This window comes from Limulus polyphemus, unplaced genomic scaffold (assembly GCF_000517525.1).
Source record: "Limulus polyphemus unplaced genomic scaffold, Limulus_polyphemus-2.1.2 Scaffold1394, whole genome shotgun sequence".
In the NCBI taxonomy this organism is placed as follows: Eukaryota; Metazoa; Arthropoda; class Merostomata; order Xiphosura; family Limulidae; genus Limulus; species Limulus polyphemus.
The window spans coordinates 258,969-274,265 of NW_013667004.1; the positions used below are offsets into that span (position 1 = coordinate 258,969).

A 15,297-nucleotide genomic window follows, 5' to 3' on the forward strand; every position below is an offset into this window, starting at 1 on the left:
TGTTAACAATTTCCACTAGAAATTAATTAAATTAAAAAAAAATAAGGAAGTTTTCTATACCAGGATTACTTACCACACACAAGAAAAATCAAAGTATTTAAAAAATAAATGAATTTTTCCAGTTTCATTATAAAGTCCAAGTTGTTTTTGTAAAATATCATATTATCAGATATGTTACTTAGAATAATATATTTTTATGTCAGTAAACAGAATTTACACAGTTATTGCCCACTTTTTAAAGTTTACTCATTTTAAGGTGTATTTTTTAAAATCCAGCGTTGTGTGTTCTATGACTTTATATTTTCCTTAATGATAAGTTATACGCAGAATAATGTAACATTATGACAAATGAACAAAAGCTGGTAATTAAAGCTTACAGGTAATAAGCTTAATAACCATTTTATTATATATTTTGGTTCATTTCTCATTTTATATCCAATGAGGAGAAAGACTGGAGAGGAACAAAACATTAGGACTCACATCAGGAATTTACAATTTTTTTGAAACATTGGACAACCTCGGGAAATTATTTTTGACATGTACAACCATTTTTACACGTGACTGGTATTTAGTTTGAATCAATAAGTGTACTTGAGTTTTAAGTATACATGAAATAAGAAAAAGGGTTCAGAATGTAGCATGAAACATAATAGCAAAATATTTTGAGAACAGATAAAGTCAAAGTTTACTGTAAGCAAAAGAGTAAGTTAAAACATTTTTTATTTTATGCTTACACCATTATTATAATAGAAGGATGGAGAATACAATCATTTAAAAATTATTGCAAAAAATACACAAGTACACAAGAACACACAAACCAAGAGTGTATATTGTTTTTCTATTGCCAGCTACATGACTATTTCAATGGACAAAGTACCAATGCCAAAAGTAAACACTGTATGAATTTATTAAATTAAATATTCCAATAGGTATGTACAGAAAAATCAGTACAAATAGTACTGGATTAACTTTCTAATACACTCCAAAATTCTTAAACATACAGTTGCAAACTGTCAATAACAAAGACGTGTGTAAAACAGCTCAAAAATAATAACTTCTTTTACGACATTATATGAATATTTTAACTTTGTTCCAAGATTTTCACATGTAAGTACAAGAGATTCACTTTTAATAAGACAGTGTAAGTGTTGATATAAAATATAAAATTATATTATGTGTAACAGGACAAAATATTAAAAACTTTACAAATTATCAATGTGTTACATACATGTCTTCAAAAAACTTACTTTTCTTCTGACAACATCTCTTCCACTTGATCCATAGATAAATCCTTTAGTTCTTTTTCCACACTGTCCATAAGATAACGTTCTTCAGATATAGCAGCTTGTACCCTAGAAAATTCAATAAAAAAAAATCAATGCCTTTTATTATAATATTGAGACTCAATTGTTACTGAAAGTAGGAGCTTTTGCAGTACAACTAAATTACTGTTTGTGTATAGGTGACATTTATTTTAGTATCAAGAAACAAAGTCCAATGTCTGCACACCTTTAAATTAACGTGCTCATCAGTGACCATAATTTATATGTGTTTGTACGTTTAGCAGTCAGAGTATGTTATTAGAAAGTTTCTAAACATTAACATGAAATTAAAAAAGATGTGCACTTCTCACTCACAATAGTTATGTACATTAAAGTATCTCCAAAAGAAAGATCATATTACAATCTATTTTTAATAACAAATAAAACCAGCAATTAAATTTAAAGTCACCTACAAGTTACCACATTAAAAAGATCTTTCATGATGACTGAAATTTGAAAGGAGCTTAATAAATGCCAAAAAAAAAAACATCAACTTAGATAAGCACATAACTGAAAAAATTTGTAATTTACCATATAACTGTATTATTAAAATAAGTAAAATTCTCTTCTTTCCAAAAAATATATTAATGAACAATGACCAAATGCAACTAACCATGTAGTTTTATCTTTTCCCAAGAAACAAAATCTAAATTCATTTTAAGTGATACATCTATATACCACAGTAGATTCAAGATTTTTTTTTACTGAAAAAAATAAACAAAAAAACTAATTCATCAAGTATTAGAGCATAGATTCTACAAGAGCCTGTAGAAACATAAAGCATGAAGATGTAGCAATGCTGTCCTCTTATACAGGTAATGTAGTGGTCAACATGTACTATCAATGATCACCTTGTCATCCAAACATGTTATGTTAGGAAAAAACAAATATAGATTAGAACAAAAATTCTGGACATTAATATTTTCCTTACCCGAAAATGTATTTCTGATAAACACCTACCTTTCACATAGATAAGCCATCTTTCCCATGTGTATGCCTTAGAGATTTGTATTCCACTAGCCTTTAATGCTTTGACTACAATCTACTTACATTTTGATTAGGTATGCAACTCTCGTGAAAGTTCTTTACAAAAATGAAACTAGTGGATGAAATTCTTTTAAATTTGAGATCAAAGGTCTTATAAGTATGTAGTTTTTGAAAAATAATATATTTAATTGTGATTTTTTTTCTAAAGCAATGATATTCTCATGCCTTTTTTTCTCTTTTCACATGTTGCTTATCCAACATGCAAAGTAATTTTTATTTTAAGATTAAAAATATTTTTATGCATCAGAAAAATTTTCAAATTTCACATGCAAAATCCTTATATTGTCTAAAAATAACAGATAAAATATAAAGTTTTTTCTTAAGAAACGTTTGATAACTATCCACTAACAATTATCCAACATAACCACCATAAAAAATTAGGAAATAAATATACATTATGCCATTTTTGTTCTACAATGACTACAGATAATAACACGAAAATATAAATGTTTAGACTAAATAGGTTAAATCTCATAACATTATACATATTTATTATTTTTATTATATTGACCTTTCAGCCGTGCCTGGCTAACAATACAGATATTACAATGATGTGGTACACATGCTCTCATGTTACCAAATCCAATAATATAAAACTGACCTTTAGTCTGTACAAAGTGACCTGTCTTGGTTGTGTTTTAGTGGAGTAGTATTTTGTAAAATACTGTCACATTTCAATTATTATACATTATATAAGTATATAAATTATTGCTATTTACAAATAACTTCTTACACTTATTTTTCTTAAAACAAAGAACAGTAAATAAAGAAGTAAAGCAAACAATTATTTCTTCCAGTTCTTACCTTTATACTCGGTCGCTGCTTGTCATAGCTTGCTAAGCCTTAAGAAATTTTGCATGTGGAGAATGTGAATCGTGCTACTGCATAATGATGTTATTATGTAGCAAAAGCCCTCCATCAATAGGAGGGAGACACACCTCTTACTCACTAACTCCCTCTATATGCATTTGCATTCATGAATCTCCATTCTTTGACAAAAGAAGTAAAAACGAGTACCGGGAGTGGGGATGATGGATGGGAATGTGCGTGAGGTGTAAGTATCTTTCAGAAATATATTTTCAGATATGGAAATGTTAACGTCCAAGATGATACCACATTGCTGCACACATTTCAGCTAGAATCCCAAGATGAAGTGGTGGAGAGGCCAGTGCAAAAAGTTACCTAGATAAGTTCCCTTCAGAAAGCACCCAAAGAAAATCCATGGACTGTGACACCCAATGGCAGGGGCTCCATACGGACACACTCATAGGAAATTGCGTCTCTTCTTTGCCTAGGAAAAAATGGGAGGAAGAGGCAAATAAGCTTCATGTACCACAGGGATGGGTGAATTAAGAATATGGCCATCCAATAACTTGCACACATAAGGTTGCAGAGCCAATATGTATATCATGGTTGTGGTGTGTTCAAACCTCTACCATCTGACTATTGGACCAACACAAGCTGCAGGTGGAGAGCACAGTATCCATGCAATAAAGTGTGTAATGGTGTGTGTGTGTGTGCATGCCTTGACTCGACTGAACAGACATCAAGTACAGGAGGAGGGCACAGCTTGTTAGCTCATGCTCATCTCAACCGAACAGGTGATGACCACAGGAAGAGAGCACACATGTATAGTGTATGCTCACCTCGACTCTACTGAATAGATGTCTGTTGCAAGAGGAGGACATGGTTTGTTAGTGTATGCTTGCCTCAACTCAACTCTACAGACTAAGGCCATAGTAGGAGGGCACAAGTGGTATGTTATAAGAATAGTTATGTGAGGGGTGACCTGCACTACACTTACAGTGTCACCACTGCCCCACTTCCCACTGACTGGCACCCTTTGTTCTTGCCCCAGTGGTTAGGTCCCAATCAATGAGAATTCTCTATGGTCCACTACCCCAGTGATAAATGGCCAGGATCTCCCATGCTCCATTCAAATAGGAATTCATGGTGGGGAGACTCAAAGAGAATGTCCAGATCCCCAACAGTCTTTCAGCCAGAAATGTATTTTATTGGAAACAGTGCAACAGGTGACCACTTGTTTCTATTTTGAAAATCCAGCAAGTGTGAGCCAAGATAATGGGCAGAACACAAGCTAGTGCTGGTTTTTCTCCATTATAGCCCATGGAATGGGTACTATCTAGATTGGAAAGTAGTCAGATATTGAAATATACCACATGAATACCTCAAGTGGTCTAGCCGAAAACCCCATCTCACAGTAGGTATATATGAAGTCAGAGCAGATGGTATGAGCACTTTCCCTTATCCTTTCTCAATGTGTAATTTGGGGAAATAAGTATACCCTGGGAGGCACCACCAGACACCTGGTGGGATCCTATAAGCAAATGCTGTAAAAAAAAAGGAAAGGTACTCACCAATCTAGGGATGGTGGATAGACTGTAGAATAGTGGAGACAAGACAGCCACATGATGAAGATAGTGGGTGACGAAGGTGTGTGAGGTAGTTCTCATGTCAGCCTAAAAAATCTTGTGCAGCAGCTGTTTGAAACAAGTGGTGAGGGAATGGATGGTGATGAATTTGGAACAGTGTGCAAGCATCGATCCCTAATGAGGAGTAGACAAAATGTAGAAGTTGATGGATCCATCCTGTAGGGGTAGAAGAAGATGTGTCCCTGGAGGAAGAGGAATCTAATGGAATAAAAGTAGAAGATGGGTGCTTTGAAAGTGAGGGGGTACAAGCAAAGCAGCAAAGAATGGCATGAAGAGGACACAACAGTCTCTCCGGGTCTGATAGACCACAAAGGTGTGAAATAGAAGGGAGATAGGAGAAAGAATCAGTCACCTTCTTGAGCAGCTGAAGTCTTAGGGAGGAAGGACCAGTCAGAAGAATATAAGAAGGATAGAAAAATGTAAGGGAAGAGTCAATAGCACAGATTTCTGAATGATGGCAACCACAGGTGAGGAGAAAAAGGATACTGGTCTTCGGAGAAAGGCAGTATAAGTTTCAGGTTGTCAACAGCTTAAAAGGGGCACAGGTAAAAGCAGGCAGAATGACACTGAGGTCCCAGTGGGAAACAGGGTGAGGAGGTCTATGGAGAAGAAAGGATTGGAGCAAGGTGGAGAGAACTGGAGAGAAAAACACCTTGCATTTTTGAGAAAGGCAAAATGTTGTAGACAAGATTGCAAGAAGTTCAAATGCTATGATATGTAGAGAGGATTCATCCTGGATCCACATATTGGAAATGAAACTGTTGTTCAGATATGCTACCCAACGAAAGAGGAAAGCATTGGCGAAGAGGTGCCGGTCTGGTTTGGGTGGAGGTAATGGAACACTGATGATGATATTGGATTGATCTGGCCACCAATACAGATCCTTGATTAAAGGATGGGACAGGAGAACCAATGAGGTCAAAGATTCCAGTGAGTGGTTCCACTGGTCATGTAAAGACTACTGGAGGAAGTGCATATGTGCACAACCCAAAGAGATAAGTGGTTCCAGTGAAGCCATGGTCCCCAAAAACCTCTCATACAGTATAAGTAATATTGGCATCAATCCTGGTGACTAGTAGTTCCATAGCTCACAGGTAGATAGGAGAATGGTGAGCACAGCTTAGAAAGAAGTTGAAAAACATTCCCAGGTGAACAAGATATTGAGGGGGAGCAATGAGATTTTACAAGTGTTGATGAATATCACCTCCTCAAGACATTGTAGATAGATGGGATTGGATGCAAGAGAAAAGAAAATGGAATTAGGGATGAGAGGAGGAAGGAGAATGAATTGGAGAGAAAGCCCATGTGTAAGATGTATATTAACCTCTCTATAGAAAAGACCAAAGGTACACAAACTGTGACAGGATTGATCTGTCTAACATCAGATAGAAGAAGTTAGTTGGGAAGTGAAAATTAAAAGATGGGAAGCAGTGGAATAGATCAAGGTACAGTGGTGGGGGTTGGGTCTGGGAAAGTGTGGAAACTAAGGACAAAACAAGGATTGGTGATGGATGACCTCTTTCCACAATTCAATCAAATCAGGAATATCCCCTAAACTTCAGGGCAAAGAAGGAATAGACAAAGATCTTGTAGAAGGGAAGAGGGAAGTTGAACGTGGGAAAGGAGTGTATCCCTACCTAACAATTCCAAGCAATGAGCTAAGTAAATAGGAAATGGAAAGAGAGGTGGAATTGGCTATATCAGTGAAGTGCCTCAGATGTGAGGTGCAGAAAGGAGAAGTAACAAATTACAGTAGGAAGGATCAGGTGAGGACAGAATTATTGGGCACCGGAGGGTGAAACATATGCCAAATAGCCCCACTCCCCCCAATCAGACAAGAGAGATTACAGATTTGGAAATTGAAAAGGGAATTCAGAATGACTGAAATTCAGTATATATATAAGTATCAGATAAACAAGGAGGTCAAGGCATGAGGTTGTGGGAATGTAGTTGGTCAAGGAAGAAAACAGCTTGAACACCAATATCAAAAAGAGGTAAAATGAAAAGTAGTTAATGTTAGGATTAAGAAGAATGGAATGAGAAGTATCATGTGTCACAGAGGTAAGAAAAATAATTGTACATACATGTGAAATAATGTCCTCATAATGTGAGAAAGTTTGAGGGTTCTCTTCAACAGGGTCTATCCCAAAGTTTCCAAAGCATAACCAGGAGGAGAAAACAAGTACTCAAATTCATCCTCCTCATACTCACCTCAAAACGAGGGGATGGGACTGAAGGTCCTGGTTACACAAGGGAACCCACTACCCTACGTACAACAGCCATCATATTATCCTCAGTCAATGTGCCTCCATAAGCCATAGTTTATACATTACCAGTATGAGAAAATTGCTCACTCACACAAGTAGTAGAAGATGTTAAATGAACTTGTGAGTTTATAGTTTGTTGAAAAAAAGAAGGAAATTAAATTCCTTAAACTTTGCAAATCTTGTAAAATTGAAAAAGAAAAACATGATGGGTACAGTGCTGAGAAGAATGATTCACAAGTGCAATGCGTAGAGGAAGTTAGTGTGCAGGAAGTGGATTTTGGGAAATAAATATACTCTGTGAGGCACCACCAACTACCTGATAGGGTCATAAGAATTCAAAATGGTGTCTGAAAGAGAAATAATATGTATGCTTCTGAAAGACAATGAGATGATAGAAAAATGTCAAACTGTGCAAGTCAAAAACCATCAGGAGATAAAACAGCCAGAAGGTGTAGAGGAGACTAATGTATGGAGATCATCCACATGCCTGCCTGGAGGTGTTTGTCCTAGGGCCAGCAAAGAACAGATGTAACACAAAAAGATAGTGACAAAAAATGTGAAGAAATGTAAACTAGTCTATGAACATGCCCAACTCAAAATAACAGATCCAACCAGTAAGATGATAAGGAAAGTGGTTCATGGAAAAAGAAGGTCCAGCAACAAGGACTTTGCACAGCCCAACAGGTCATGGGAGCTGGTCCAGGTCCAAACAGTCCAATAAGTGAGAGACAGAAGGAAAGTAGATAGGAAAGAAGCACAGGCAACCTCCTAAGCAGTTAAAGACTGAGAAAGGAAAGGTTGAACTGGCTGAGGAGAGAGATACAGAAGTGCAGTAAAAGAGGGCATGAGAAACAACCCTGGGATAAACATACAAATAATAGTAATAGTAGCTAAAGAGGGGGAGAAAACAAGCCAGGAAACCAATGGTTCAAATGGGACATGTACCAGATTATGTAAGTCATATTAAGGTCCCAGTCAGATATGGAAGCAGGTTGAAGAGGAGAGAGGAGAAAAAAGGAGCAGAACAGAGTAGTGAAGACATGGGAAGAAATATCTTGTAGTACTGAGAAAGAAGAAAGACCAAAACGACAAGGCCTCTTGACAATTAAAAGTGATAAGCCAGTGACCAACAGTCAAAGAAAAAAGGATGAGTGCCAGAATGACTCAGGACAAAAACCTGTCACAGTCACTGACAGAAAAAGGCAGCAAAAAGAATGTAACAAGAGGAGTAACACAAAAGTGAAAAACTCAGCCCAACAAGTGATAGATTGGGCAAATGCCATGTGCACAAAGGTAAGAAAATAGTTCTTGATGAATAAAGGATATGAATGGCCCCAAAGTTGTACGTCTAACGACCAAGAGTAAAGGGACCTGAAACAGGAACCTCATGAGCAATTGGTGAAAGAAACAACTGTGTAAAAGACAGAGTGGAACATGATTAAATGATCCACCAGTAGGGCCAGGAATGGGAATATGCTTGAAGAATAGTGTGTGAAAGGTGGTGAGTGCAGAAAGTAGTCTGGACATGGTCCAATCACCAAGATAATACCCCAAGGTGCTCAAAAAGGTAAAAATGGACCCCCAAGAATGAAAATCATAGGACTGTAAGGTCCATAGTTGGAGACATTAGTGCTTTCCCCAAATCAAAATAACCTCCTGTGTAGGATAAGAACAAGAAGTGTAAAACCTGGTTGCCAGATATTCCATAACTCAAAGGCTGACAGACTGAACTCATTTGAGAAAAAGGATATAGATTCCAGGATAAGCCCCCCCCCCCCGAACCAAGTGGGCATAGGAAAGGAAGTGAGTTAGAAGAAGAAACATCCAAGAATGGACTAACAGAAGGAAACTATCCAAGAAACAGAATTCTAGCCCCAGGCTGTGAATATGGCAAGTGTTGGCCCATATGATGCTAAATGATATAATATGGTCTGATACTGAGTTTAAAGGAAGAGCAAGGAATGGGAAAACACATAAAAGGAGGAGGAAGTATAAAAAACAAACAAAGGACAGGCCAACTGCAGACTGGGTTAAAATGACTGCAGATGGGACAGAGAGAGGTGAAAAGGAAATGGTAAGAGAAGAGGAGCAAGGAAAAAGACCAAGGTGGAGAAATAGAAAATGACTGTTGGCAGAAAGTGAAATCAACAGTAAGAGAAGAGATAGGTACCCAAATAATCGTACAAGTGTGATAGTCAGTGATAAGAAGAGTGACAAACTAGACTACTGGTAGAGAAAGACAAGAAACAGAGAAAGGCCTTGAATCTGGAATGGGAAGGTGAGAAGGAGAAAGATCTAGATGAGAAAAAGGAGTAAGGCAAGGGGCAAGGTCAAGAAAGAGGAAAATAAAATGTGGGAAGATACTGAGGCCAGAAGTCTAAGTCACCAGAGGAAAAAGAATGCCATAGAAGACATCTGGGCAAAGAAAGGGTGTCAGATGAAAAGGAGGTACATAAGGAGAATGAAGGAGTATAGGAAAGAGGCAAATAACCAACTCAATGAGTCCCAAAGATAAGGGTAAAAGTACAGTGATAAAGTAGAAAAAGTAGAACAGACTATACAGAGAAAAGAACAAACACCTACGGAAGCCATCAAAAGAATGAAAAGGTGCCCTAAACAAAAGGTAGAATTAGGAGAAGGAATACAGAAGGGTAGAGAGAAAAAGACAAAAAACGTGAAAATGTGAAACTAGAAGTTAACAAGAAGGTAAGGGGCATGGTCCCCAAGCTGGCCAGATAGATATCAAAGACAGGGAATTGTGAAAGGAAAGAAAGCAAGGCTACAGATCAGGATAAAATGAGGCATGCACATGAGGGGATGAGGCATTTGGGCACGAGAAAAGCTATTAGAGAAAGAAAACAGAATCAAGCCTAACAACAAGTAGGGGGGAAAAGACAAGATAAACCCCAAGAACCAAGTAATAAAATAAGAAAACAAAAGTAATAATAAAGAACTCAGACAAAAGATAAGGAAAGGAAAAACCTGAGAATGAAATCAAGAAAAAGGTTGAAAGGTTAAGGTCGTCTCATGAACGGTAAAGTATTACCCAAAGCAAATCAGGTAAAGGACATAGTTCAATAGATCATTCCTGACTGTTGAGAAAGAAATTTGGGTGACAGAAGGGAAATAGGAGGCCCATTAAGTGTGTGATTCTCCACAACACGTTGAACAATGGCTGCAATGATCCTGACAGTAAAGGAATCTTCAAAAACCACAGATGAAATATGGCCAAAGTGTGAACAACATCACACATTCAGGACCAAATATAAATCACTGTCCTTTGAGAATTCATAATAAAAGTTAAAGCTTTCGAAGCAAAAGAAAACAAATACCAGTTTCATTAACAATGCAAGTCTTATGAAGTTGAACACAAACTAGAAAATTTAAACATGTCTGATCAATACAGTGCAGAGAAGAAAAAATGAATTTCTCTGGTGCAAATGCATAGGGGGAAGTTATTGTGCATGGAGGTATGTCTCCCTCCTATTAGTGGTGAGTGTTTGCTACATAATGATGTCATTATGCAGTAGCACAATTCACAAGAAATCTCATGAGATTAGGTGAGAGTTCAATAAGGCTAGTAGCATGTAAATCTCTAAGACAGTTGTGCGAGGAAGATAGCTAAACTGTGTAAAGAAGTGTGGTATCATCTTGGAAACATGTTTTACTATCAGGTATAAGGGTAATAATGTTTTTATTTAAAACACAGCACAATGACAACTAGAAATAAGAAACCAGTTAGCCTATTTATTTATGTATGTAGTTTGAATAGGATAAAAATAAAAATAATAATCAATAAAGATTTGAGTCATAATAATATTTTGCAATCTCCTTCCATAACCAATAAAGAGTAGACTTAACTTAAACTGCACAACAAAAAATTTGCTACTGGAGAAAACTCAAGTGATTCGTGGTAATTTGATGGTGCTGATATCAAAAATGTAGTTAGAATTTTTCCATCATCTCTATATTTTGAGTTATTCTAATATCTCAATATTTTATCAGCACTATGTGAATACCATGCAATCAACTCAGTACAATAGATTTATGCTGTGAAATTAAGTTTACTTGAACAGTTTAATTGGCAAAAGGCATGCATTTTAGATAAATTCAATACTGACTGTATTGTATTGTTGCAAAATTCCAAATATGATCATATATGCTATTCATTTTCAAAATAATTATTGCAAATTGCACCACTTTTGCTTCATTCCCACGCTCACTTGCACCACCCAGGAATCACGAAACCCTCACATTCTCAGTTTGCTAGAACATTCAATAAGTCCCTCGACTGAGCATAAAAGAAGCAGACACAGATGCCTCTCACTCACTCAGTTAGTCACTTTGCCTTGCTCTGCAACAGTCAAACCAAAGTCCAATCTTCTTCCTCACATCATACCCGAGATATAAACAAATTCTGCAAAACTTAGTTTTTTAAATCTTTTGAAATGCTGGATCCTCCAGTTCAAGTCAAGTCCAAAAGTGCAAAAACCACCAAAACAGTTTCTGCCACATTTGTGGAAAATACATTACAGTTTCATGAAGGAAAAACGTTACACACAAGTTAAAGGTAGCTTACTACCACTATTTTGGGTGTAAAATTGGTGACCAAGGAAAACATTGGCATGACACAGTGGCTGAAAAAGAAGAGAGCAAGTATGCCATTTGCAGTTCCCATGATACAGTGAGAGCCTAAAGATCATCTAACTAACTGTTATTTTTGCCCAACTGATGCTTTTGGACATTCAGGCAAAACTAAACAATACATTGAATATCCAGAGATTACATCTGCAATGAGACCAGTACCTCATGAAGATGATTTTCCAGTAAATTGGGAAACAGAAGAGTTCTCCTGCAAAGAATGCAATGAATCATCTTCATCCTCTTCATCTAGTAATTCTATTCTTGTGACACCTCAATATAAACTACCTCATCTGATAACACAAAAACACCTAAATTATCTAACTCATGACTTGTCTCCATCAAAGCAACATGGGGAACTTCTAGTCCTTCATTTACAGTAATGGAATTTATTAGCTCCAGGAACAACAGTTTCAATTTACTAAAGTCAACATCAGTCTTGCTTCTCACTACAGCATGCAAGATACTGTGTGTTTCTGTAGAAATGCTGATTCTCTAATGGAAGAATTAAATACTGAACATCATCCTCAAGAATGGAGACTTTTTATCGACTCATCTAAGTTAGTCTTAAAGCTGTACTTTTGCACAATGGAAATACTAAGCCATTAATTCCTGTTGCTCATGCTGTGAACATGAAACTTACCAAAGCATGCAGATTATACTTGAGTTCATCAAATATGATCACTATAGATGGAACATATGTGGTGATCTCAAAATTATTACATTCCTGTTAGGCCTTCAGAGTGGGTATACCAAACATTGTCCATTATTGCTTTTTGTGTCTCTGGGACAGCTGAGATTATAAAAATCATTTCAAAAAGAAGGAATAGCCAATGAGAGAGAATTACATACCAGGGGATCAGAATCTCGCCTTTAGTGAATCCTCAAAATGTGTTTCTACCCCCACTTCATATTAACTCTCCCACAACAAAGTCGGTCAAATCGACTAGCCTCGTAACCACTTTTATACTCATTATAATTTCCATATTATGAGTTTTAATATACTTTGTGTATCTTCACAAAATTTGGTAGACTTTTAGTAAATAATACAAGTCTTTTCTTCACAAACAAATCAGCTTTTTTTAGTAGAGTATTTTTACTAAAGATTTGTCCATGAACATGTATAGTATTTCTATATACTAGTCCGAGTGCTAAGTGATTTTCACGTTAATATTAAAAATACTTTATTCATCTTAAAAATCTCAAATTTCTGAAACCTTCTAAATAAATTTCAAACATTTTTTTCAGCAAAACTTTATATTTTGTCTATTATTTTCCCATTGCTAACTTTACACAAAGTTGGTCAATTTGACTAGCCTTGTAACCACCAAATAAAATCTAAATAAATCTAAATTATCATATCTTAATTTCTAGAATTATTTCAGATTGTAATATAAAACTACATTTGTTTAACCAAATATCCTTAATCTTGTAACGTTATACATCTATTTATGTTTTATTGCCCTTTGAATGCTGGCTCACTACTATTCTGGTCATTTTAAGTTGTAAATCACTTGGTGAACGTGCAGCTCAAGTTATGTTATTGAAGTACACTTTGCACGAGCTAATCCCGAGCTGCTCACAAACATACCTCGTGAAAATTATATTATTGTTATTATATATTTCACCTAATCTAACCTAAATTAACATATAAAGTTTGTTATTTTTTATATTTTAGTTACTTTTATAATAATAAATAAATAATGCACATGAAAAACAAGAAAAAAGTACTTACCTGGGTCTTCTTGTTTTCTGTCAACTGTTGATGACACTTAACCCTAAATTTTCATACTAATGGTAGTACTGCACTAAATAATTTTTTATTTTAATTAAATAATGCATCAAAGAACACAGAATAATAATGTGCAAAAGCAGACAATGTCCAATAACCATCACAATTCTTCTGGCTTTCTAACTATCTCTAAGCTTGTTGATGTATTTCCCATGGAATCAAGCTTGGACTGAAAGAGAAATTTACAATTCTCTTTACTGAAAACAATGTGATATAATATGTCACTTGATAGATAAAAACCTTGGCTGTAATGTTATAAATACTATAGCATTGAACATAAGAGAGAACTATTGGCAATTTCTGATAGAGAGGATGTGATAAGTGGGTGTGGCAAGAGAGGTCCAACTTTCTATTTGATGGCTCTGTAACCAAATAAGATTGAAGGCTATAAAAAGTTATGCTTTGCCTGAGCAATGAAAACATTAGAATAAGTAATTTATGTTAAATTTCATACTTCTTTGATGGGTTGGTAAATAAATTAGAAAACAGGGGATGCCTAGAGAGAAAATATCCCAATTCTTATACTAGGGGAAATTCAGGAATTGTGTTTAATATTGCCTTATAAAATTATTAATTCAAAACTTGTATACTATTGAAATATGGATTATCAGATACATTTTTATGCTATATTTATTGGCATGACAAGAAAGTAGTTTAATTAAATTTTGAATCTACTTCATTAAAACATTGTGACATGCACAGAAAATGATGCCCATCATGGTAGAGTTAGATTGGGACTCAAAGAATTTTGTAAAAGAAATGAACAAAGATGATAATGGTTTCAGATATCTGTCTTACAAGTTTCCAAATATCAGTGAAGCAAAAATAAAAGGATGTATCTTTATTGGGCCACAGATTTGGGAAGTGCTATTGGATGATGATTTTGAAAAAGCATTCAATCAGAAAGAATTTGCTACCTGGAAATCATTTAAACTAGTTATCAAACATTTCTTAGGAAATCACAGAGATAAAAGCTATGCTGTGATGATTGATGATATGCTTGAGAACTACAGGAAAATTTGGATGTCAGTAATTATGCACTTCTTACACTCTCATTTAGACTTTTTTCCAAATGATTTATTTGCAATGAATGATAAGCATGGTGAGCACTTCCACCAGCAATATCCATGATGATGGCATCCTACAATGATGGTATATTACTGTTGGTCCTTACAGCATGAAAATTAGAACATACACAAAAGGAACAACAAGTCAAGCAGAAATTAGGTAACAAAGTTAAAGTTTTGAACATAGCCTGAATGTATTTTCAGTATATAATCTTATTATACTCATTGCATTTGAAACTGGTATTGGTATTATGTATTGCTTTTGAACATTCTTAAATGCAATTTTCAACAAATAAATGAAGTTTTTTTAAAAAAAAGTTATTTTCACAATATGTAAAAATACTTTGAATAAATCATAACTCAAAAACTACAGGTGATCAGTAATTGTTAAAATGATTTTTATAATCAGCATCACTGAGCAAATTACTGAGAAACAGTTGCATTCATTCTTGTAGCAGAGAAAAAAATTTTTGTTGTTGCCCGGTGTGTTATCCGATTTGATGATCATTTTATTTGTTTATAAACATTATAACAATAAAAACATAGTATATCTATCATATCTACTAAAGAGTAAAAACACCCAAACTTTAGACAAAGATTTGTAAATCAACAGGATTAACCCGATACTCTCCGGGGCCATTTTGTCTTATTGTGAGGGCAAAATCATTTGTGAAATGAAATAATTATAGAGAACTCATCTTTTATTGG

General features: G+C 35.3%; 1 protein-coding gene across 1 annotated transcript in view; it reads right to left on the minus strand.

Moving 5' to 3' along the window:
- LOC106463392 (centromere protein K-like) overlaps positions 1-15,297 on the minus strand; it is a 59,320-nt gene that overhangs the window by 23,887 nt on the left and 20,136 nt on the right. Inside the window, exon 5 of the mRNA XM_022390867.1 lies at positions 1,248-1,352. Coding sequence (XP_022246575.1) covers positions 1,248-1,352 — 105 coding nt within the window. The remainder of the gene's footprint in view (positions 1-1,247; positions 1,353-15,297) is intronic.